The sequence below is a fragment of the Diadema antillarum genome, unplaced genomic scaffold (genome assembly GCF_040938485.1).
Source record: "Diadema antillarum isolate AM-2024a unplaced genomic scaffold, OU_Dant_1.0 seq00000803_RagTag, whole genome shotgun sequence".
NCBI lineage: Eukaryota > Metazoa > Echinodermata > Echinoidea > Diadematoida > Diadematidae > Diadema > Diadema antillarum.
Genome location: NW_027271685.1, coordinates 297,998 through 325,783, shown reverse-complemented (window position 1 = coordinate 325,783; position 27,786 = coordinate 297,998). Strand labels below are relative to the sequence as shown.

General features: G+C 38.1%; 1 protein-coding gene across 1 annotated transcript in view; it reads right to left on the bottom strand.

Annotated features, from left to right (window-relative positions):
• Positions 1-27,786, bottom strand: part of LOC139739541 (uncharacterized) — a 187,551-nt gene that overhangs the window by 110,957 nt on the left and 48,808 nt on the right. The window contains exon 2 of the mRNA XM_071650139.1: positions 11,540-11,623. Within this exon, the coding sequence (XP_071506240.1) occupies positions 11,540-11,623 (84 nt within the window). The remainder of the gene's footprint in view (positions 1-11,539; positions 11,624-27,786) is intronic.

Below are 27,786 nucleotides of genomic sequence, written 5' to 3'. Positions count from 1 at the left end.
AGTGTATAAACCACTGATGGGGCTACCCTGGGTAAAGAATGCTGAATAAATAAATAAATGAATAGATAAATAAATAAATAAATGAATAAATAAACAAACAAATAAGTAAATAAATAAATAGAGAGAAAGAGTAAAGCAAACAATCAAAGAAACAAAGAAAAGGAAAGAAACAAAGAAAAAGAAAGAAATAGAGATAAATAGAGAGAGAGAGTGAAGGAATGGTTGGTCTTTTAAGCATAGCTGCAGAACACAGGAAGGGAATATGTGATTTTATCATCATTTTTCATCTGCTCCGGAAACATTCATTTCTTTTTTTTCTTCTCCCAACCCCCCCCCCCCCCCCCCCAACCAATCTATGGCAGATCTTCTGATGAAGAAATCAAAAGGAGGATGTTATTGAAGAACTATATCTGGGTCGACAGAGTCATGAAATGATTAACCATGCTGCAATCCACTTTTAATACATCTCTCCAAGGTCAATGGTATAAAAGTGGCTATCTTGTCACTCAGGGTTAGCACCCGTACTCGGCATATTTGAATAGCTCACAGGATCCTCAGAAGAGGTTATTTGTCCTTTTTTGGTCACCTTAAATGCAAACAAAAAACAACAATAACATCAAGGATAATAATGAAAAGTTGCACCTAATGACCAGATCCGACATCAGCTATCATATGGCATGTTTTTTTGTTGCTGAAACAGTGCAGCGGCCTGCAAGTTACATCCTGCATAATTTATCGAAGCGATCAAAGACTTTCTAAAGACGAGTGACTGGAGTGCACTTTATCGGGTGTGAATAATTCACGAACCGGTATAGGGTGTCATTCGAGGAGGACGCACACTCGAACCTGCAGTGGTTTTGGTGTTTAGAAGTTTTTTCTCTTTCTGCTTTTTGTCAATCCTTCTCCCTCCCTCCCCCCTTCCTCACCACCACCTTCAGGAATGCATAGTTAAATAGCGGATAGACTTCTAACATTTGTGAGCTTCCGTTTTTTCATTCTGGTTAGCTTTCAAACAGCTGCAAGATTGAAGTATACTACATGTATACACCAAGAGCATATCAATGCCTGTGCTTCTGAATGATCAACATCTTAAGTTTAGTAGAGCGAAACAAATACATGTTGATTTGAAGTGTTTTATGTGAACTTTCTATCACAGTCAAACAATCCATTTTTTTCCTGAGTATCATTCACAGGAACTTCAATCCAAGTTGACTGTAATAAGACAAATAAAGTTGAAATTGAACATGTTTTCATAATAATAACCTTGAGATCAGTCACACAATCAATCGTGCAAATAAGATAATAAAAATAATCATCAATTAATGATTCTAACAAAATGAAAATATCTTAAACATGATTCTCCTAATCAATAATTTAACATCCAAAACCTCATTCTACTTTACAGCTCAACACTGCTCTGTCATTATGAGTAAAGAATAATAACTGGACACAAGTGATATAATTATTCCTCATGGAATCTATTTTCACCTTTTGTGTACTTTGTATGAGTGCTGAGTGGCATACAAGACCTCATAGCATTGTACACACTGTCCAATGTTCCTGGCACAGAAAGGGTTAAAAGACAAAATTTAGTGACCATCGTTTTCAAAGTAATCACATCAATTAATCATTTAATCATTTAATCTGCAGATATGATTGTGATTAATATCATTGATCCACAAAGACAAGTGAATTTTTCAGTATACGATCATTTACTTTTTCATTTCTTGTCCAATTTTAATGGAACTTTCACTCTGCTTTTGGCTTGATTCTGGTGTAGCTACACTGTAGTTTAACAGCGCAAGAATTTCAACCCAGACATTCTTAATAAAAGTATGAGCCTGTGGGTTAGAATTTTCCATTATTGTTTGGAGCCAAAATAATCTGAATTCATCAGAGAAAGATGTAATGCCCCTGGCACTCTGAATTTGACATTCAATAAAGACAAGCAAAAGCTACAAAGACCAAAAATGCACATCATTTTTCCTTCTGTCAAAGAAATGAAACATCCCATTCTTTCATTAGATCAAAAATGTGAAAATATTCATCCTAAAGAAAGCAGCATCTGCATAAAAAGTAATATGGATATACATCTACAACACTGTAAGTGGTTGAAATCATATAACAGAACTTTAGGCTGTATTTTTTTCACTTATATATAAACATTAATTTCTTGATCGGCATGCAGTTTTACAATTTGTACTAGGTATGCATTGTCCACTTTCCCATCAATATTCCCATATTGTAAATAGACCTGATCCTCATAACTTTCTTTCTGCATAGTTCAAATAATGTTGATACTACCGGTACTCTGATCCAACATCATTCTTCTTTTGTTGTTTTGGTTTGGGAGGATTCAGATCTATAAAGATTCACCTTACTGCACGTGCCTGCTCTAGAAAGTGGGGTAGCATTCTGTATTTGTGCAAATATATATAAGTATTGCAGAGTAAATAAATCTAAACAGGTACTTGACAGCGATGAAGTGCTATGCAAACAAATACTTTGATACCGACTTGTCAGCGGACACTGAAAACAAGCACCGCATGATTTGCGACGTTTCCACCGAAGGAAGACGTCTCGCTCCGGATACGCGATAACAGGCAAGATTAACGGCATGTTCGTTCTGTCATTTTTCAAAGTTGGTCCGCTCGCTTGTAACAGTGTTTGCTTAAAGATATTATCAACTAGAGTATTCCGACTATAAAGATTAAACAGTTATTTCTTCTTATTTTTCTTTTTGGGGTGAGGGTGCAAGGAGATCAATGCCTCTGAGTAAACCTTTCCACTGTCGTAATAACATTTAAATATGAAATGGAAATCTAGAAACTGATAAATGACTCTACATATATCTTATTAGGTATTTTTTTTCATATGTATGTTGTTGATGGGTGATAATTACTATGAAATGAATTATCTAGAGCAAAGACATTTACACATTAAAATCCATGTGTTCCATTTGTCCTTCTAAAAACACACGTACACACACAAATAAAATCATTAGCAGCAGTAATCGAGGCCTTTCTTTGTAATCATTATCTTCCACAATACGTAATACAAAGAATCTACCCCTCCCACCCCCTCCCAAGTTTCATGCATGTCCGATTGATGTCAACGTACTCTGGCAAGTGAACTCTTATGTTAGTCATTGCTGCCCGGTCGCACTGTCTAAGGTAGCGACGGAGGCATTGGGTTAGCATTCTTGTGTGTCCAATCGTGTGGGCCAAAAACGAGGTGAATGCTCACACTGATCGGTTACATGCACAGTCAATTATGGCCAAATTTCAACCTCACTGTCAACCTTGTCAAACCACTCCAAAGCTTAAGCAGGAACATAGGCCTACTGTACACAAACCACTCCAAAGGAATCTCTCACCACTCTCTCTCTCTCTCTCTCTCTTTCTCTCCCATCTCTCTAAAAACATATATAGAGATGTATATATATTTTTTTTTATTTATATGAATAAACATATGTTGTATGCACTTACACACAACACAATAGTTTCTCTCCTTCTCTTACAATCTCATTCACTTCTATTACTCTTCTCCTTTATACACACACATATATACACTTATTCTCTATTTCTCACCCTTTCTATAAAAACGCCTCTCTATCTCTTTATCTCTTTTTTTTTATTTCTTCATTCATTCATCTTCGATATTTCCCTTCCTTCAGTCTGTCATGTTTTTCCACTTTTATCAATTATGTCATTTTTTAGAGAAAAAGTGTATCCTGATCACAAAGGCATGCAGCACTTATTATTTCTGCTAAATCTTGCAAAGCTTGTAAGTACACATTCTGTCATAAAACCTGAACAAACATATGAGGAAAGTACACTCTGAGGAACATAAAAGACCATCATTTTGAGAACAGTAAAGTTCATTTTCAAACTGCAAACTGGTGCAAAAGAGAATAAATACATATCTAAAACATTAAGTCATTGCTCCATTCACTGTTTGAATAATTACCCTATATCTACTTTATTCTTTCTTCAATTCTTTTCCATTTCAAGGAACAACCACACATGTATCTATCCTAAAAAGCACATACAGACATTACTGTTGAGCATGCCCACAATGCATGCAACAAAAAAAAAAAAAAACCTCATAACACAGCACAAGGGAATGGGTTGGTTTTCCAAAGGGTGGGGGTGGTTTTTGCATCAAACATTTTACACTCGTTTAAATCCTATTAGTTCATCCAAAATGCAGCTATTAATGCACATCGCAGAGATGAGGCTCGAAAAGATCGGACTCTCAGCGGGGTTCTGTCGATAGTAAATTCATCAGCGCTAATTTTTTTTCGCCCGCGCTAGCTTTCCACAGATTAGTGCAGATCTGCCATGTTTTCATCTTATGCAGTTTTCAACATCAAGTGGATACACACAAAAATTGTTTGCCTCGCACATGGCAGAACTAAAAACAAACCCAAACTGATGGTTATTTTCATCAAAATTAGATGTAAATTCGAAACGACATGTGTGGAAGAGGTTTTGGTTGAAGGCTTTTACATGGCATGGAAGAAAAAGTGCAGTGGTTGAAAGACCACATATTCTCACATGTAAACAACTAATGGTTTATCTAAATCACTAGTAGTTTAAAGAAACAGGGCCCCGTTTTTTCAAAAGATAAAATCGATTTTAAATTTCCTTACTACACAGGCTGACATAGACTTACAGTTGAAATCAACTATATAATCAATTCTAACTCTTCATAAAACAGGGCCCAGATGACCTAAATGAAAAATGTTTTTTAATACATGATCATGTGACAGAGGGTATCAAATGACATGTGCACTCAAATTCAAAAACAGAGAATTTAATGTAAGACAAAAAGCCAGTGAATTTGATAACAGATGTCTCTGTTCATGAACCCTTATTTCATGGCTCTCAAAATCACCAGAGCTACTCATCCAAAAAAAGTGTTGAAGATTTCAGAATTTCTCTTATCACTGATACACTTTGCTGCATCCACACTGTAAAAAATAGTTTTGAAATAGCTCCTGCAAACTTGCTATTTTTAGCGAAACTTGACCGACTCTCAATATACTGTTACCGACTCACTACTGGGACTTCAAATGTATACCGCAAATCATTGAAGAGTTGTGAATATATTTCCATCTCCTTCCGAAGTTGTTGACGACGGATGCTGTCCATCAACCAACAGCATCATAAAACATAGTGACTACAAAAAGGGTGTGATGCTCACCATGATGAATAACTTGTAAATTTCCACATTAAAGGTAAAATGTAGTTTCCATATGCCTGCAGAAAATTGATTTTTGTTCTCAAATGGACACACACAAATATGTATTTTTTTCTAAATATATGAAATTTTGATCCCTTTTGATATGAGAACTATGTTCTAATACCTTCAAGCTCTGTAGCAAAAAGTGTCTGCATTGCCTAAACCATTTTCACAGCTGTATGTGTGTGTGCACCTTTAACCCTGTCTGTGCCAGGGCCTTTGAACAGTGAGTACAACACTATGGGATTTTCAATGAAAATCAGCACTCAAAGCACACTTATGGTTAAACTCCTTTATTTCCAGTCAGTCTTCTCCTTCTCTTTCCTCCTTCATTACTCCTTGTTTTTGTATTTGTTTCTCTTTCTTTCATTATCATTCATTCCTTCTTTCCCTCTCTTTCTCCTGTCTCTTCTTAAAGGGATGGAACAGTTTTGGTTGAGATGGGGCTTCAGGTTTCCTATTTTTGTGATGATAATGAGAAACCTCTTATGAAATGTGAAACAGCAAACAGTTTGAGAGGAATTCAAAGTTTATTTGAGGAAACTTGGTTTTGAAATGGCTGAGGTATAGCAAAACAAATGGATCCTAATAACAGGTGGGACCCACCTCTTATTACAATCCCCTTGTTTTACTTTTTTCTTGGTTATCTCATCCACTTCAAAATCGATATTCATCACATAAACTGAATTCCTTTTAGAATTGTATGCTCTTTAATATTTCATAAGTGTCTCACAAAAAGTTATACACTAAGTCCACATCAAAACCAATACCATACCATACCATCCCTTTAATTGAAGGGACTATGGTTAGTTTCATTTTTTTTTTTTTTTGGGGGGGGGGTGGTTGGGACCTCTGTGGCATGTTCTATAACTTGTCTCCCTCACGGCAGGGATACGATCAAACGGGGGTGCTGAGCGAGACTTAGGCAGATTATTCTGGGACAACATTTGCCGTCATCTGTCCCTTTTGGAAGGCTGACGGAAATCGGCCGGAGTAAGAACCACGGCTGCCCTACCGCTGGGCACGGCGGTGTAATCGGGAGAGTTTCAAGAAGGAGGTCTATAATTTGATAACTAGGACTGCCCCAAATCAAAAAAAAAGGGGGGAGAAAAGGATGATTCAATTATGACAAACAAAAAAAGAAGAGGAATAGATATATATGAAGAAAAGGAGAGACGTTTCAGGGGTTTGGTTTTGGCATGACTGAGATTTCAGGATCAATTATGGCTAGAATATCTCTAGGCGCATTGTAATAAAATTATGAAATGCATGTCCAAAGATTTGCTTAAAATATCTTCAACTCCTTGCAAATACCTTAAGAATGATTAACCGCCAAAAGCAAACAAGACATAACTGACCACTTCCTCCACACTAGTGACAGACTTTGACAGACAGCATTTTTTTTAAAAAGAGGATAAGCATATGAATACCACTGAAATCATTTTTGTAACAGAAAGGTATCTTCCGAACAATTGTGTAGAGAAAGTTAGTCTGAAAGGCTGTTGAAACTATATCTATATTCTCTCTCTCTCTATCAATCTATCCACACATACATAGATGATACCTTGCCATCTTGCACTTTGCTCACTTTTAGAGCCTGCCCGTCCTCCTGCGTGCACAATAAAATGCTCCATAAAACGTATGCTGGTACGTCTAAAATTTATTCCAACACATCAAATTTGATTCAGTCCTCATTTCATGTATATATGGTCCCTCTAAACTGCAGGATTTCTCCGCTTTTGCTTTTTTTGCCTTTTTTCAGCATTATGTCATACAAAAGACACAGCATCAAAATAAGAATGTTTTCATTCGTTTCGAATATGTGTGTCCTAAAAAACTTAAAGACCTATGCTGACAATCCTTAGTATAGCATGTTTTATCAACATGGTCAAATGAAACACACTTGCTGAAACATAGTTCTTATTGTTTGGGGTTTTTAAGAACGGGTTTCCTTTTGCTTCTTTTGATGCTTTATCTTTGTAGTTGTTGTTTTTCATGAAAAAAAGGAGAAATTTTGGAAATGTGATTAATGGAAGTGCCCCATCACTAAATGCTTCAGAGGAAAAAAAAGGTTAACACGAAGTAAAAAATTGCATACAAATAGCAACTAACATACCTTCACAAAATTGTCTGGCCCATCACGTGCTATGATACAAGGTCACCAGCACACCAAAAATGACAATAATGTGGAACATCACATAAAGATTTATCTCTTCTCACATCGCTTTTCTTTTTCTTCCTTTCTTTCTGTCATAACTCGTTAAGAGACATGACCGCTAATTTGAATGCCACAATTTTTATCGTTTTCTTGGCACTAGGGGCTGGCTGGACCCAACTGACTGTTTAATACAGTTGTCTTGGGTCTTGTACAATCCCAAGAGGTCCACCCGAAGGTTCTTTGAGATGGTTAGTTGTAGTGTGTGTGTGTGTGTGTGTGTGTGGGTGGGGGGGGGGAGGGTGTAGGGAAAGAACTCTAAGAAAGACAGCAAGAACAAGAAACATTACAAAGCAACAATCCTCATGAGGGTCCAACACCTTATCACTTCAAACAGTCAGCAGATAATCAGCGACATCATATTCATTGGTCTGTTATCTAGCAGAAATGTTTTCCCTTCATGCAGGCACATATAACCAAGTAGATATTCATAACTCATATGATAACACTGCAAGTGATAAACGAGGAACCCCTTCCCCTCCCCCCCCCCCCCCTCCCCCAACAAAAAAAGGCTCATACAAAGTTCAGGGTGCTATTCATTCCTTGGATGTCAATGCTCTCTCTTTTTTTTTCCTTTTATTCTCTCTCTTGTTGGACACAATAAGACTAATATGCAGCATATTTGTAGCAGAGGTATGAGCACTTTTCACTCTGAAAATATCATTGAACATGAAATTTTCATAAATTACGATTTTGTAAGATTAGTTTATACCTGTCTACCGGTGAGTGCAGTGGCAAAGTTCAACATAAGTGGTTTTACATGATTGGCCTGGATATCTCAAAATTATGTCCGAACACTCATAAATTCATAAATACTAAATTCTGCTCAGCTACTCAGGAACCCCAAATTTCATGCATGTAGTGTGACCAACCTCCCCTCCCCCCCCCCCCCCATAAAAACCCCCAAAACAAACAAACAAACAAAATTAGGCATAGGGGCTATATCCTGCTACAGCAACTGCTTTGTTGCAGGTGCGCCCAATCATGTTCACGCATTCTGCGACCATTTCCAGATCGAAAGGTCAAAAGTGTAACTTCTCCATGGAACATCACAGCATGTTATTCTGATGGTATGCTTTAGGGTTTTGTTTTGTTTTTTGCACACACACTCACACACGCACATCCACATAAACATACCAAAGTGGCTTTTGGCAGTTATCCATGCAGCACTCCAGATTAAGACCATAAAAAAATTGTCTAAACAATTGATGCAGCTGCCTTTTAATGATACACAACCAGAAAAAGAAGTTGATTATGGAACATTGGTGAGTCAGTAACTACAGTATTTAATATCATTGCATCACTTGCACAAGGATATCTTATGATCTTATTTAAATTTCCATACATAAATAAGAAAGTTATGTATGTCGAAATAAGTAAATGAATATATGATAATAATTCATCTATTTATGCTTTCTCTGTGTCTTCATGTCTTTTTCATGAAGTCCCTTCCCAAATTTCATTCTCGCATCCTGGTTGGTTGTATAACATCTGGTTGAGTGATTGATACATCCTTCGTTTGATGAAGTGTTACCAGAAAGTGCTGAATCGAATGACAAAAGTGAAGTCACCTGGCCGGGAAGAAGGCATCAGTTGCTACCCAGAAACTATTACGACTTCTGTTGCTCCTTTCCTCTCGAACACTTTCACCTCTCTCAACAAGGGGATGATCTCACAGTGGGGGTAAGAAAAGGGACAGGGTGGCGGCGAAGGATGAGAGCGGTTGGTGGGGTTTGGCTTTGCGAGAGAAAGAGGTGGGGCGGGGCCACTGGGGGGATGGGTTGATGTTATTTGAAAGGGTGGCCAGCTATCTCAAAAGCATGTGATGGGTAGACTGGTATCTCAACACGCTTGACTGATGCGGTAAGGGCTTTTTTTAAATAGAAATGAACCAAAAACAATGACATATACTGAAAACAATGTCATTCAGGTTCCTCACCAGTTAAGACAGACAATGGCTCACATTTTCTGTGCAGCACATGGTTGCAGCTGCAACAGCGACATGCATGCAGTTGCAGCTACAAACAAAAAGAAGTAAAGACTACCCCTCAATTCAATCTCCTGGCATACACACACACACACACACACACACACACACACACACACACATAGGGCACTTTGACGACACAGCTGCTTAGCTGCACATGATGAGTGCATGGGCACACACACCTCACTCTAATCGTAATAGATCATTTCTTTACCGTGCTGACAGCTATGAATCAATGGCTAAAAAAATCATGATAATGAATGCCCATCCTGAAAAATATCAATTGTGACTGTATTTGGCTGACTGCGCATCCAAGCGACTGCAACTCAAAGAAGAATACATGCAAATGAACTTGGAAACATGGTAGGTGCTGGCTGTGTATGATATACAATACATCTACACTCCAGAAGCAAGAAGGGGCACAAACTGGGTTCTGCATAAAATGTGTGCCTTGTGAAATACTACAAATCCTAATGATCTCAAGTATACACTACACATCTTCCATTGAAACAAGAACCACATACTCGATAATTTGGATGGAAAAGATGGAATTAGAATAGCAAAATATGCCTGACACCACATCTAGCATCTAGTATGAGGGATATGTACAATTAGTTTTCATTTACAGAAATTGGTGTGCAAGTAGCTCAGAAACATGTTTGACATGCACTTGTCCCCATATGAACCCAGCTGAACATGGATCATAATCTCTCTCTCTCTCTTTTGAGGGATATCAGTGCTAATCAGGTCCTTGTTCTCTTCCTGGACTGTGTGTGGAGGAAGAGGAGAGCCAATCTTCTTGAGGGTATCTTTCCACTCTTGGTAATGGAAGAAGAAGATGCACCATCTCTGCTCCTAGATATAGGTCTCTACCACTCATGGGACCTCCGATATCCTGTCCAATCTTTTTGGACTGGAACGTTTTGCCTCCGAACAGAGAGGGAAGGCATGGCTTTACATGCAACATTGGCTTGACCAGCTGGTCCTTTAGCAGGGGCTTGAACTGAGGACCTTGCCTCCTATACACAGATACACTCATATCTTACCCTGTGTACCACACAATCACAACCCAACTAAATATAAAGGTCTGTAGTGCATATGTATTCACTTCATCTGTATCAACACCACAGCTATGTTCAAAAACAATTCCTTGAAATGATGTGTGCTGAAAATGTTAAGTTCTTGAGAAATGCCCAGCAATATTTCAAACAGAAATACTTGCATCTAGGAAGGAATACAAGCACACATTCTATGACAGTTGGAAGGGAGCATTTGACAGGGTAGAGAAGTATTTGTACAGGCATATACATCCTTACAATATGAATCACACCCGGTTTAAAGCATAAAGTATTATCTGAGGTGCGAATATTCCCAAATACTTTCACTCTCAGGCATTTTCACAGCCCCCCCCCCCCATTCTCTTGGGATTTAAAGGATTAATATCATACATGCCACTGGAAAGATTGATACTGTATAGGCCATACATTTAGCAAATCAACTGAAATTTGCAAAATTAATAATTTGCAAAAATCTCGCCTCTCATATCAAATATTCAATGTATACCAACTCACAGGTGGAAAATCAATTACTTTTTTCTTGAATAGGATTAGTATTCATTTTTCATTCTGTCGCTGCGGTTTTCAGTTGCATTTCAACCACTCACAAAGCCCAACTCCCACATCCCAACTCACAAAATACTTTACTCACAAAATACTATAAAACCAAAATTTTTGGAAATTTCGCAGGAGCCAAGTTCATGAAATTAAAATACACACAAAATTTCTTGTCTGCAATACTGATGTTGAATACCAGCAGCAATTCGCGAAAATATCACGCCATGAAAAAGGCTGTCGGCTCCAGTCAGAAAAAAATAAAAATAGGTGCTGCGAATATTTCTGGTTTTACAGTATATGGCGTACACAACGTCACATGGATACAAAGGTTCCTGAGGGTGTCACACACCAGAACACAGAACCAGTCAATCACCCAACACTGTCAGGACCAGTGTGTGATTTTTTTTTTCAACCATACGTGACAATCTTTGCTTTCTACCATGATGGGGCTTCTCAGGAGAAGCAAGAAGTACGGACCTTGAGTTGACAGAGCTTGGCCATCCTTCAGGGGCTGTGGTCGACGATGACGATGTTGTTGGTGTGCTTGGTGCCATTCTTGGCCTGAAAATTTCATCATAAAAAGAGAAAAGAATATATACACATTATGAGAAAGGAAACATTGTATGCCTCACTTTGCAAGAAAAGTCTGTGATATGTGTATAAAAATTATCAATCACTGCTTGATGATGGTCAAAGCAAAGGGATCTTTTTCTTGTATTATCTTGATTATATATTTTCTATTTTTGTTGTCACCATTCCTGCACTTTTGTGACAACTAAAGTTACTAGTATGTCTGTCTGTCTGTGATATGGCAATCGGATCACACTTAAGGTTTACATCATCGATCCGATAAGATCAGTTACACAAATAATTTGCCATAGCGCGACAAAACGGGAGAGCAAGCGAATCTTTGCACCACTAAAGCATGGGTTTTCTGCTCCAGTCATTAACACACAAGGCATGTATTAAAGGATCAGTGCATCTTGAAGAACTTTGGGGAAAACTGTGCCAATATCATAAAAACATTTCCAAGAATAATGTACTCCACTTGTTATCCATAGCATGCACAAAGAATGTTTCAATCTAGTTCTCAAGTATGGTGGTATATCCATTACGGGAGAAAATGAAAATGAGAGAACTTCTCAAAAGTATCCACCAACTTGCCCGACACGGCAACAGTGCGAACACTTTAAATGCTTTTATTTTTCAATGAGAGAGCATGGCCTTGTAGTAAGTAGCAAGTGCATTAGATTGCTAGCTACCTGTGTGTTCAAGAAGAGAAAATTCCATAGATTACAACACATTACATCAAACAAGTGATACACGGACTGAAGGCCGTAGGTAGCAGGGGCGGGGCCCCTCATTTGTTTAATACACAATTTTTATTTCATTTTTCATCGACTTCACACCTGGTATCTTTGCTTCAATGATAATTACCTTGAAAATGATTACGGCCTTGTAAAATGGCAGGGGGGTTTGCAGGGGGGATGTGAATCCGAGAATGCACTTATCTATAGTAACAATACGATTGGGGGGAAAACCTTATCATAAAGCAAATGAAATGGAGTGGCCAAAACGGTGTGCAAATTGAAAGTCATACATTTCTTTCATTTGGACAATTTTCAGCATACACCTCAATGGATGATTCCAGCCCCCAGTCCAACAACTAAAGCAACAAACCATGCCATTTGTTGAAGCAGAGCACCTTTCATTCAGTCCACACTTCTCTTCTGTGATGGATAATCTTTTTTCTACCCTGTGCACTTGAATCACTTAGAAGTTGATAAAGAAACATACGTGTAAAATACACAGTATATCATGGACTTGGATTTCGCATTCATGTATGTCACATCTAAATCCAACGATCACACTAGCTGTCTCTCTGAAGTATGAATCATATTTACACATTGATCTTGTGAAGATTACATTCTTCTTCTTTTTTCAGGGAGGATAAGCTCATAGTTAATAAAATCATAGCAAGATCAGATATATGGAGTACAGCAGTAATCAGAAAGTAAACTGCAATGAACAGAGAGACAGTTAATTTCATCTTTCTCCAGCAAGAAGGGTGATGTTGGGGGAAGCCACCTCCAGTACGTAGCAAACTGGTACGTCTGTTCAATGCACAAACTTCCGTCAGGAAAGGCCCTCCCATTCTGTACACAAAGCTTGGGTATGAAAACAGCCTTTCTATAGACAACCGGCTTCTCCGCAAACGTTCCTCAAATACATCGCACTTGAGGAGGTTGCATGAGAAGGCATAATATCGGTAGATTTTAACACTATTTGTCTACATAGCAATATGTGTAAAGCTGGGCCAACTGCTCCGACGGCACGGAGTTGCGCGAAACTGCGGAGAATGTGCATCATCCCAATTATTAATGCTGCGGAAACATATGGCACTCTGGAGAATATTATGTGTGATTTACTGATAGCATCAGGGAAGTATCGGAGTCAGATCTGCAGGAGGCGCTGTAATGCGGGTGAAAGGTGGGGGGATATGAAAATATGCCATTGGAGTCGATTTAATGTCGCACTCGATCTGCACTTTTTCATCTACCCCTTCTTTCTCTCTACTCCTCCTCCTTCTTCTTCTTCTCTCATTTCTTCTCCATCTATCTATTTATCTATCATTGCTGTCTTTGCTGTCTTGCTGTCTTGCTGTCTTTTTTATTTTTAAGTCTTTCGTTATATTCTCTTTCCTGAGCAAGCATTCCGATCAAGTCTTGTTGGAATGTCCGGAGCTTCCGCTTTGGATCTCCCCTAATATGACTTCTGGTGGATGAAAACAAAATCAATATCTCATATAATCACTCACATCTTAACTATCTTTTGGGGTTTTGGTTTCTCTCATTTCTGCTTTCTTTTCTTCTTTTTCTTTTCTTGTTCTTTTTTTTTTGGGGGGGGGGGTTTCAGTTAAATCATGCTACTGCAAGAACCAAAAAGCAGGAAAGACATCTTCAGATACAAAAAAAAGAATGAAATAGAAAAAGAAATTGGGGGATGTGTGCTCTTCCTCATGAAGCTTACGAGGATCGCAGACCAGCTGGGTTTCCGCACGAGAGTCTTGTGCGTTTGACCCGCTGGATCATGGCAGAACTGCCGTATTCTTCCCTCCGTCGTCGCGGAAATGAAAGTGAAAGAGGATGAAAGACGAGGTTCAGTTTAGCAGATGGTGAAACACCCACTCATATGCACAAACAGAAACAAAAAAAAACCAGAAATGTCAAGAATATACGTAAAAAGATCAATTTCAGTCCATATCCTCATTTTTTCCCCTTCCTCCTTTTTCTCTTTTTTTTTTACTACAGTGGTAAGGTTTGGCAATCTGCACAACTTAAACGACTTTAAGTTCTGTTTATATGACTTATTGCTGTGATCAAGTCTTCACACAATTTTTACTCCCCCACAGACTCTTCTTGCCACCTACAGGGAGTTTGGAATACTGCAAAAGAGGAAATTTTCACGCATTTTGCGCTTCCAGAAGCTAGTGCGAAAATAAAAGCACACAAATATTTCTGCATGCCATATATTCCTGTAGCTAATCTTTTCATTCCACAGAATGAGGATGGTTTAATTCTGCTACAACACGCGTTTCCCTTAGGGCCCGGTCACACTGCCCAAAAGTTGCGTAAATGCATGAATCATGTAAGAAATTCGAGCCTTACGCGATACATGCGCGATTTGCGCATTTCGTGAGTTTGTCTGACGTGGAACCTTTGTATAGTTGTCTGCCGATGTGCGCCGGATCGGCGCTTTACACGACTCCATGGGGGCTCGGTCACACTGCCCACTGCACTAGCTTCTGGAAGCGCAAAATGCGTGAAAATTTCCTCTTTTGCAGTTTTATTCTGTTTTCACAGATTACATTTGACAAAAAGCAATCTGGGTTTTAAACACACTCATGCCGAGATCAGGGTGGGGGGAGGGGTGTCTGAGGCAAATCAGATATGTGACTTTTCCTATACAAAGCACATGAAGATCCCTTCAGTGATATCACAATTACATTTCAGAACATGAACATAGGTATATTAATTAACAGATCAATAGAGATTCATATTTGCTTATCCAAGAAGAAAACAACCAACTATACTATTTTTTTAAAAAGTAATATGTTTTTGAAATTAAATTGGGCAAGCAGTTAGTTACATTTGCTAATGATTGTGTTGAGTTATTGAATACATTATACTGCATGCTGTGTGTTACATTAGTTGGTGCTCGTGTTGAGTAATTTTGAGCACATTATACGGCATGCTGTGTGTTACATTTGTTGGTGTTTGTGTTGAGTCACTTTGAACAGATTACACTGCATGCCATGCTTTACATTTGCTGGTGTCTTTGTTGAGTCATTTTGAAAGGATTAAATTGCAAGGTAGGTGTTATATTTGCTGGTGTTTGTGTTGAGTCACTTTGAACGGATTATACTGCACATTGTGTGTTACATTTGTTGGTGTTTGTGTAGAGTCATTTTGAATAGATTACACTGCACACTGCACCCTCAGTGGGTGAGTAAGGGAAGGAAAGCATATGATTACATTATACTTGTGCATTTGTGCGTACTACTTCATGAGGAAACAGCAGCACATATGATTTATAACAAACAAAGTATTTGGCAAGGAGTGCTTGTCAAATGTATAGCCAGGTAATTATATCTCACCTCTGGAATGCACAAGTAGGTTTTTGTTTCTTTGTTTGATAGTTGTTGTTGTTTTTTTCCATCTACATAATGATCAGGATACAAAATACATGAAAGTGATTTTCAGGCTGCCCGTGTTCAGGATTACAAGATCACAAGCAGCCATAAAAATTTCCTGCTTAGTGTGTACACTGTAAGTAGTAGGACTGAAATGAATTTCAAAATGTTCAGAAACTGAATATTTGCAGAGATCAAGGTATAGTCTAGATTATGTGGTTGAATTAATTCTATTATGTTGTCCTGAATATTTTGCAGGACGAAATCAGCGGGCTTAATACAGTAGGCCTAAATACATCACAAATTTTTTGATGAAAAAGCCTGAAACCATGAATCCCATTGTTAACAACCAACCATTCATTTTTTTTTTGTTGGATTGCTGTTAGTCAGCAAGAAATTATTTCAGAACAAGTGATTGCAATGACTGGTTTGTTTTTTTCAGCGAAATTAAGGATATTGCACTTTATCAAAATATGTTGCTGCAATCCACAAATAACTTTTAGTATTCAAACATTAAGTAAATGGATATGCCAATAATGCCAAAATGGATCGGATACAACAGAAAAAAGGAACAGCACTTCACATAGATATAAATATTTATGTATACATATTTCTCTCCCCTCCCCCCCCCCCCCATCATAAGAATTAATCACAAAGAACAATTAGTGTCGCAGCAAAATTATTTGGTGGTTTTGCTCTTAATGTATCAAGAGTTGGAACAGTCACATTATATTTTGATAAGGGAGAAGGGGGCGAAAAAAAAAAAACATGGGAGGAAATATAAGGGGAGGGGGTTTCACTAACCCATTAAAGCTGATTTCTTTAACAAATCCGCCACACTTCTTCCTGGATTCGAGGAGTCGGAATTTCTCCCCAGGACACCTGTCACAGCTAAGTATTTAGAAGGTCATCTAGGGGTCACGCCATTATTATACAGCGCCTCTGCACCCCGTGGTTGGTTTCGTTTTCATTGCTGGGGTCTCGTTCCCTCAGCCCCTTCCCCTTCACAATATCAAATCCACCTTCTCTTTCTCTCTCTGAAGAAGTGTGCCACAAGTCTGCCGACTTGACAGGAGAATGAAACCCGAATACTATTATGTAGATTGAGTGAATGCTGCAACATTACCAGAACATATCAGCAAAGTTTGAGGAAAATCAGTCAATTTGTTTAAAAGTTATAAATTTGTACAATTTTGGTGGCGCCATTGCTGGATGAAAAGACTATAGCATTTTGTGATATCGTGTATAGAAAATGATATGAAGAAAATGTTAAGAAAATTTAATAAATTTTCACTTTTCTAGCACAATGAAAGAGCAGTTAACTTACCCCTTTCAGAAAGAAGGGAGAATAAAATTACCTTTAACATAGGTCAGTAACATGTCAAAAAAATGTGTACTTTTCATTAAAAATGAAATTTTGTGGATACTTCTCTTTACATTTTCCTTATATCGTTTTCCACACATGATGCCACAAACTGTAGAAGTTTTCTTATCCTGCAATGGGGTACCAAAGCTTTACAAATTCATAGCTTTTGAACAGACTATCTAATTTCCATTAAACTTTCACTGATGTGTTTTGCTAAAGCACTGAATGCACTCAATCGCATGCATATTTTGATTTCATCCATCTTAAAAGAGTGAAACAAGATCCAATGCTGTGATGCTGGTTTAGAATCAACTTGGTTTAAAGGGTCAGTTATTTACCATTTTATTACAATGGGCATGTAATTTTGATTCACTGCAGGTTAATAACGAAAACAAATAGACATGGGAACGAATTCGTGAGAAATTAGATCAAGTAGTGACAACGAGGCTACAGCAGTTTGAACATCAATACATCATCTGTTACTATGTTGTACTCAAGTTTAAGATGTGGTATCTTTTCAAATGGTGAATCAAGTTATTGTATGTATGCATTTCAGCCATGCTGGAGCAGTTCTTTTCGAACAAAAACCAATTTTCATGCACACAAGATTGTCTTCATCAACTACAGCAGGTAATGCTTGGGGTGGCCACAAAATTTGAACATCATTATGTTGTCAAGAGTCATAAACCTTTGTGTAATCTGATAGCACTGAAGTTTTCACCAAATTGGTTTACATATTTTTTCCCAGGCTTACAGAAAAGTACTATTTCTCTCACTTTGATTACTTTCCCTTCAGTACATAAAATTCTTATTTTTCAAACAAAATATTAATGCATCCTTGTCTGAGGCGGCTACGATTACAACGACAACTTGAAATGAGACACGAATGTGAGGGCTCCCTTTATTGTAGCGAAAGTCATGATCAACCGAAACTAAAGCGTACCACTGCACTCTACTGGAGTGTACTTCCGGCTGTTTGTGAGACCGCTTTATATGTTCCTGTTGCGCAGAGTGCATCAATGTGGGGTAGTTGAACAATTTGTGGACAGGCCTGAAGATAGGCACATGAAACATAAGTATCTCTTATGTATCTGCAATAACTATCTTGTTAATTGGTCTTAAAAAATATCAACGACCAATAAATGTACATGTATGCTGAGATTTTAAAAAGCACAATTGTATGAGTATGTATGTGTGTAAGTCTGCTTGTGGGTATGTGTGACTATTTTCTGAAGAGAATCACATTTTCTGCATGCTTAAAAACATCTGAAACTTTGCATGGCAAACAAGACACTTTTGACCTGAGCATGATGCAGCTGACAAGCAAAGAAGTCTAGTGAAACCAACCAAGAAACACAATGCTTTAGTACAAAGTCTATCTTAACATTGTGGTTTTTTTTTCTATCAAATGATGATAAAAAATAAATTCATCGCAGACAGGTTATGACCAGTCTATACCTAATATATCTCTCGCATGTCAAGTTGCAACAACAAAATATAGAAAAGGAAGGAAAGATATTTGCCCCGAGGTCTTTATAATGAATGCATTTTATCAGACTCATTTCTGATGCATCGTGATGTGGCCATTTTTGTCTCTGAAGTCAAAGCCGGAGCTTCGTTGCCAAGGAAGGCACTCCAAGTTATCATCTGCAGCGCCGGAAAAACTGGGGTGGGGTGCGTGGGGGAGGCGAGTTATTCCGGCATAACATTTCGACACAATATGTGCGTTATTTGGACAGAGCCGGCATGACGAGTAGCACCCAAATCAGATTACGCCCTTTATCCTAAAAAAAGAAATGGGAATAATAATCGACCCGTGCGCCTCCCCGCTGTGCCGAGTTCTCTCTTGCAAGAAGTTCCATCTGAGCAGAGCCAAGACGAGCTTGGGAGCGGGAGACAATGAGCGTCACGCATTTAGCAGCGGCAGCGGCAGTAGAGCAAAAGCTTGGCTGGCTCTGGGAGAGAAATACGAACGAGAGAGGAGGAGGAGGAGGAGGAGGAGAATTGGAAAAAGAAATTTAATTCGCAAGACAGCAACTCAAGTAGTCTCTCCCATTGTCTATCGGCTGTTGTTTGGAGCTGCTGGGAGAAATGAAAAAAAAAGGAGGACATGAAAGGAGAGGAACGGTTCTAACATCATGCATGTGCTAAGACTGGTAATGGATCAGATGTGACCATCCATCACCAAACCCTCCTCCATCTTCCCCCATCTCTCTGGGCAAGCATGAGAGGAAGAGAGGATGCTCCAGCAGCATCACTGTCATCCAAATTGTCCTGTCCACGTGAAATGCAAAGCTTTTACCATGCACACAAATTAAATACCCTCCTTGGGGACTGATAAACTTTTAATACTCATGCCATGAAACTCAGAGAAATTATCTACTACAGGCATTTGAACATTTTTTCTCATGCCCGTATTCTTCAAAATTAAAGCAAAAAGCAAAACAAATATCCAACATCAATAGCACCATAGCTGCAGTACCTTATCAGTTGCATATTCTTCAAAAGAAAAGCCAAACCCCCCAAAAAACCCCCACAAATAAACAAAGAAAAACATCAAAAGATGAGGGTTTTATATAGGCACCCACAGCTGAATGTACATTGTCAGTTGCTTACTCTTCAAAAGAAAAGCTAAACAAAAAACAAAACAAAAATCATCAAAAGTTCGAGGCTTTTAAATAGCAGCATCCATGACTGCATGTACATTATTAGTCATGTAAAGTGCTGCAAATGAAAGGGAATTCTCAAGGAGTTTTCCTTTCTGAGCGTTCATAAACTTCCATATGTTTGTGCATAGATGGGCAAGTCAATATCCAATTACTGTTTGTTTCAAATCCTTTTGTCCCAAACTGGTACCTGCTTTTGCTCCATTCCCCCGCCTCCACACCGAGAAAAGAGAAAAAGCTAGATGGGGACACATTTGGGTCCGCATGTCACTGATTTTCGTACGTGCCATCTCACAAAATTATCCCAAAACAGATTCAATTCCAATTCATCCATGTGTAGCACTAAAACACATCAAGTGAATCTTTACCCTTGACAAGCAGACATATCATTTTAACCTTGCATTCTTAAATATGTATCTTTACACAAACTCATGATACCACTTATAGCTGAAACAAAAGATTAGCGTGGACACAATTTGTCAACAGACTTGTCAATCAAACTCTACGAGTATTCATAACCAAAAATATAAAGGACAACATATAGAGTCATTATTCAAAGTAACATGTCATTCACTGTGGATTTCTATACATTTTTGTTTTTTTATTGAGACATACCATTAATGACACCCCAAGGCTCGACAAAGCCACGGTTAATTTCAAGAACACACGAACACATAACGTGGGTACATGGCGTAACCAATAATAGTGAGCAAATACCACGCCAGCGTGGCGCAAGTTTGGCTGACCAACTTGTAGGAACTGCTACAAAGAGTTAGAAAATGATGGGATTTCTTTTGGGGTCTTTTTCAGCACTCTTTTGCTATGCAAGTAAAATATTTGGATATATATGTAAATACACAAGGCTCCACATTCACAAAGGCCCAATAGCCTGAAGGCACCACAAATTAATGTCGGGCCACCAAACTTTCAAGGAGCACATCTTTTGATCAAGATGGCTCAATCGGGATACTAAGATTCAAGATAGATTGCTACACTTCCTTTTATTTAGCGCCACTACACTTCTTTTTCGAGCAACCAACACTTCAAATGTAACGATTTTAGTGGCCGTCACAGAAATGAGTTAATGTCAATTCTTGATATCAACTCCTCAAGGTTTTATCATCATGGTATGAATGTGTGTCAGCCATTTTCTTCAGTGTAAATGCAACCTTTTCTCACAAGCTATGATTGTGATATATATCTGAACTTGCTATTTTAGTCACCGTGATGGACTTCTGGGACAAAAATGTCTTAATCTCTGAATGAGTATGACAAGCTTTCTCTAGGACAGATGGTAAGCTTTCAAAGAAGCAAGTTACAAGAAATCATGTTACATTGTTTCTTTACAGCACCGCAAATAGATATCATTACCAAACGTACCAAAATACTTTCTCCTATGCACAGCACACTCAATTCAAAAGCATTATAATTAATATCGTCCCTTACTGCCTGCCCTCCCCCCCCCCCCCGAAAAGAAAGGAAGAAAATTAGGACAAGTGAAAATTTTCCATGTTACAGATATAACATAAAAAGGATAACTTTTCATTTTAACTCTTTCGTATGCACTCCTTTTTTTGATCTTCGTAACTCTATATATAGATGGCCCACTGCAGTTTACAACCTCATGAAAGGTTCTCCTTTGATCATTTCAGTGTGCCGACCATATATCCTAACATGCGACCCAGATAGGGACAAGAAAAAATCGGCCACTCTGTAGATTACTGTAGCAAAAAGAGTGATGTTAAATGTTACGCACCTGACTGCACAACTTTCTATGTCTTTCTGAGCAGGTGCACCTTTTTTGTGTGTGTGTTTCCCTCATGAGAGCAATTAAGTAGCAATAATGATCCAAATAACTCAAAGTGACTGTGCAATCTGCTACCACCTTGCTCTAGAGAAGGGTACTCCAGCCAGTGATCATCAATACAGTGTCGTTTTCAATCCCCGAATGAATTTAGAATTCGAGAAAATTTATAAAATCCTCCCTGAATGCACACACACAAAAAAAAAACCAATAGAATAAAATCTTTGACAACATGAAAGTGCAACAAAAAACATGAAATTGTAACAATAATGGGTTATCATATATAAATGGGGCTTCTAAGAGGAAAATCTGCAGCCATGTCATGTCAGAAACACAACAGGGAGAGCTGAACCTCAGCAGTCTTTTGTGCTATGGTGGCTTCCAATCAAAAACGTGTACGCCGGCAACCCCCTTCAATCATTGTCACCTCAGCGACATGCAAACAGAATGGTGGCACAGATATCAATCTCCGAGCCGTCAGGCAGGAATAGGAGAGATGGCTGCACAGCCTAGCCAGAATATATATTTATACTTAAATATATATTATGTTGCAGCAGCGGGCGACCACGTGTCATATCTATCCATCAACCCATATAAACCCAGGCATGCCTACAACACACATTCTGGGGTTCACATTCATCAACTTCAATTAGTCCGTCTTCCTAATCAATAAATTTAGGGCATCCCCACTCCAGCACCTCAGCCACAAAAATGCTGCCAGGAAATCGTTGTTGTTTTCTCTCTTTTTTTTTACATTTTCATCTTGTAACAAAATAGAATGATAAAATGTAAAAAAAATTATGAAACAGGAAATGATATAATAGCAATGCTATAAAAGTAAATGGCATACACTCCCAACATAAGCAATCAAGTTATACAATGAAAAAACAGCATCATAAAGATTGAACGCACAACACACAGACACAGCGGGATATGGCGTATAATGCAGGATTGCAAATCAATCATACGGGAGATTTTATGTGCCTTTATATCTCAGACCAAAATTTCAATCAATAAATGTTGCATATATGTGATATGTATTACATTTCTTGCCAGAAGGTGCTGCAATATTTATAAACAAAATCAGCAATGCTTTCACTCAGAGATCAAATCAACCAAATGGGGAATGTTGTCTGAAAATCAAAACCCAAATTCAAATTTGGATTGAGTGAAAGCAACTATATGTGTCTGCTCATATTAAAATTGATGTAACATTAAGTCAGCAGAGGTAGTAAATCAAAATCAATTCAATCAATTGAGAGCATTGTTGTATTAGGTTGGAAAATCATGTTTCCTTCAGATACATCAAAAAAAAAAAGAAGACATTTTGTACCTCCAAAATTTCATAACAAGCAAGCATTATTCCAAGTTTGTATCATCTGTTTTTAAATATTGGTCTTAAAATGTAAACATGCAAAAAGTAATGGATTTGATACACATAGTGACATCAGACTCGATCAAGGGCAAATACATTAGTAAAATCATAAATATATGCATAACCTTCGTGCAATGTTTCTCGCTGCATAACATTATACGTGCAAAGGCATTTCCAGCAAAATTACTACACGTTCCAGTTGTGTCAAACATGTATAGACATAAGCTCTGATGGCAAAACAACAATCAATTAAGGGCAGTCCAACCATCACCACAAACACAAAAATCTCATTTTGGGCCACTGGAACTAATCCCCACACTGAAAACAGAAAACAGATCTGGCAGAAAGTGAATCATATAAAAATATATCTATATATTTCGCTAACAAATTTGGCAATCAAATGAAAGACGGCAATAATATGACAATGGCTAAGCTGGCCAGGGAATGTCATAAATCGTTGAAATATTAAGCGTCACCATTTCTGCAGTCTCCACAAATTGTGCCAGTGAGAAAACCCTGAACGGTGTCCATCGCCTTTTGCCCGTAATTGATCCGCCGGCGCTGCCCGGGATCGAGCGAGTGGCTTCGTCCTCGAAATTGTGCCATCAGCGTGCCACGCATCACGATGCACTTCTCTTGCAGAGGTCGACAGCCAGCTCACGCAAAACGGAATGCCAATGCGAGACTTTTTAACGGGGCCATTGCTCGATTTAGACCTTGGATTCCTAATCACTTTCCTCTTATCGGAGCTATATATGTATCATGTAGATGTATGATATGAATATATAATATATGCGTGTGTGTGTGTGTGTGTGGTGTGTGAGTGTGTGTGTGTGTGCATCTGTACACTTATTTAAATGTATTGTGTGCTTGTGTGTGGGTGTATACTCATTTGCTTGTTCAGTTTGTTTTTTCTCGGCTTGTAGGCTTATGTAATAATCTATACACATGTACACTGTACATATATTTGTTTCTGCTTTGAAAGATGAGACACCAATAAAACAGGATACATTTTCACTAGATGTTTACAGTAAATAGAAACTTTGTGTGAAATTTGTCATCCTGAAGGAAAAAAAGTCAATAAATGCACAATGAAATGCAGTCATGGATACAAGGAAATACACGAACCAGTCATGGAGACTACATGTATGACGGAACATTCAAAAGAGAAACTTAAAATATATTGTCTATTGTTTATTCTTCAGACAAAATGTTATATTGCCTGCATAAGGCCATTACCATGTCTGATGGCGCAATCACATTATGCATGCTTACAGCGAGCGAGCATATATACACCATAAATAGATACCATGCATGATTGTTTTCCTAGACATAACAAAATCACATGAAAACCAAGTTTCACACCATAAATAAATACAAATGCATCTCTTTCACCTATGCCTCACGAGACAGTACCTTTGTGCGACGATTATACATTTATTTTGGGCTCTAAAATCATTTCCAAAGAGGGCATTAGTTCATATATTCGAGATGGAACATGCTGCTTAAAATATTTGAAGGAACAGATGTTTCTAAAGGGGAATTCCATTTTTTTATATATCATGTTATAGTATATTTATATCAAATACCAGAAAAGTAGATCAGCGGAAAGTTGGAGAAAAAATACACCCCCCAAAAAGTTAATCTGTTAGAGATAAGAGAGCACGACAAATTGGCAACTCTGTAAGACATACAGTTGAATAGCTCTCTATTATGTTTGTATACAAAAAGTCACAAATTTTCATTTTTTTTTTCAAGGGAAAAATTTTCTTCAGATCTTTCCTGGCAAAATAATAAGAGAAATATATGTTTTCGCATGTCTTCCTCAGCGGATTAAGTTCTGTCTGTGCCAAAATATTTGAGAAAATGAAGATTAGAAAAATTTTGCATACAAAACAAATGGGGAGCTGATCAACACCTACATCACTCAGAGTTGCCAATTTGTTTAATGCTCTAAACTTTATCAGTTCATAACTTTGGTTGTGTGTCTGTCCCCCCCCCCCCAAAAAAAAAAAATAAATAAATAAAATCCCTGATCTACTTAGAAGTATGATTTTTTCTGTTTTCATACAAAGCAACACAATATTAGGATGGGCGTTCCCTTTGATTAAAAAAAAGCCCCCTCTCCAAGTCTGTCTCCATCCACCAATTCATCCATTCATATTTGCTTTATCTCTTGATTCATCCATCCATCATTCATCCATCTATACAAAGCTTATCTCTGGCTATCTCTCTTTGTATGCATGCTGCACATTAAAGTCATTGTGCAAGTCATCCTACCGACAGCATAGACTCATCAATAAAGGAAGAGCATGTTGGTTTACAGATTGCCTTCACTTTGGGCAACAACTAAAATGGCTGAATACCATGAAATTCAAAAGAAAAACATTTCTTGTTCTGGCAATAAAAAAAAGCATCTCAACAGTTGATTTCTTTCGTCTGCAAATCCTCACAATCAAAGATCAAGCCATACCCACATGGTATGATAACGGCAGCTGCCTCCAGGCGAGATAGCGCTGAATTCCACCATGATTTTGAACTGGAAGAACCCACTCATTGTCATGTCTGTTAAAGAGATTTGGTGGGGTCTTCATTTTATTTTATTTTTTCTTTCTTTAACTCACAGACACTATCTTGAGAGGCTGATTGTATTTGGCAGACTGTTGCCACACAACGTGAAGTCAACGCACATGGTAAAACTGGTATCTCGAGAGTAAAAAAGCAGGAAATATGGAGCGAGAAAGAAAGCAAAAAATAAAAAAGAGAGGGGAAAAAAAAAACAGAATTTGAGGAAAGCATGAAATCTGCATTCATGCAAGAGTGGGAAACATGATGTTTTGGCAGCGTCAGAGATTGTCCCCCGTGATTGATCGGTTGAGCTGTGGAAATAGAGGGCTTAGCCGCTTGCTCAATAGTGCCTCGGGTCCCCTCTGCCTGGTACCTGTAGCTGCAGCGTATCAATTAATGATACTCGACAGCCAGCAAGCCAGCCGCTGTGGGGAATGTACTTTTTCTGCGCTAAGTCGTGCGCGAATCTCGCCAGCTCCCATCAGTTGATCTGATCCCACGGTAACCATCTCATCAATTGATTGGCTCTTGGAAGCTTAGCATTTTACTGTTTTTTTCTTGGGGGGGGGGGGGGTCAGTCACAACCCATTATTAGTGCATGACTAACAAAGTATCGTGACCACTGAAAAAATGGCTTCGGTTTATCACTTTCAGAAGTTGATGAGCCTGGTCCCTGTCAAATTGTTTTCCCCTGAAATTATCCTTTAGTTGAGCAATTTCTGGCACATTAGGTAATATTCTTGATAACACACATGCATAATTCAATGAGAATGTAGTCATTTATTAGCAAATTTCACATTTTCAGAACATGGCTCCCATGGGCTGTAATTTCGTTCACACTGAGCTGGCTTAAGGTTGAGTTAGCCTAGAGTTGAGTAACTTAAGATGACACTGGAACCCCAGGGAGTAAAAGTTCAAGTTTTAAGGGACTGTTTGAATGCTCTTGTTGTTAGCTAACTTTTAGTTATCATCATCACTCAAGACCACATGATTTCTTGTGGTGAAGTCATGGATAGCCTTAGGTCAATGATTAAGACTTCTTGGCAAAATGCAGACTTTTTCTTTGACAAACAAGGGTTTGTGCCTGCAAACTAACTTTTCATACCAAGTCGGTAGCTCATCACAGGTGATACTGATCGCTATTATTTCAAAGTAGATTGTTCTGAAGCAGATGAGATGAAGCAAAAAATATTTCTCAAATAGAGGTAGTAGCTTGAAACTTGGCACCAATCTTGTTATAGATAGTTTAAGACAGAATTTAGATCAACCACTCAAAAAAATCAAGATGACAGCCATCAAAGTTGATATAGTGCATTGTGCCAAATTAAATGTATTATTTTGATTTTGGTTTTTTTAAAAAAAGACTTCCACGTGACTGAGCCTGTAGTTTACCTGGGAAATTTCACCTATAAACCATCCGTGGTCCCTATCACTGACGGTACAGTAGCCATGTGAGCGTAGCTACCATACTTTCTTGGAAAAGTGGTACAATTTTCTTTTATGATACACCTACTCTTGAGGAAGTGGAAACTGAGAATTATGACCAAACTTCTATCTACAACAGAACCATTCCTTTGGGCTTCTCATTTTCTTTGCTTATAGAAAATACAAACATGGATCTGTGTTCATACAATTACTCAGCAGAGTTCATCATTTCACAAAAAAATTTTAGTCCTGTTTTCCATGAAACTGGTATCAAAAAGTGCACCTGGAAATAAAGATATCAAGAATAAAAAAGATAATGGAAAACCTAAAACTGCATGAATAAAGACAGAACGGCATTACACTAAAACAAAGAATCAATAAAGAATAAAGATCGCAGCTTTACAGTGCAAGGAGAGACTTCGAGTATGGGTTTGTGTGTGTAAAGCATGTGAATGAATACTTGACATGGGTGTAAAAAAGATAATTCAACATCACTGAAATGATTTTTAAACTTTTTCCCCTGATTTCGAGAGAGTATATGGGTGAGGACATCTCTGTGGTACAGAGCTGAGAGTGTTTTCTTCACAATATTGCTCTTTTGGACTCAAGGATCATGTATTTGCATGTGACCTAGGAATATGTTTCATTCTGAAATGCGCTCAGAAAGACGATGTTTCAAATGTTTCATTTGTTATGGTGGGTGGTGCATGGCTTCAAGGTTGGTCAATGTATGTCACTCACATCGGCAAAGAATAATTTGATTAACAGCAGGCTGAAATTGAGTCAAATTTCACTTAAGTGCCAATACCGAGGAATACAAAAAAAAT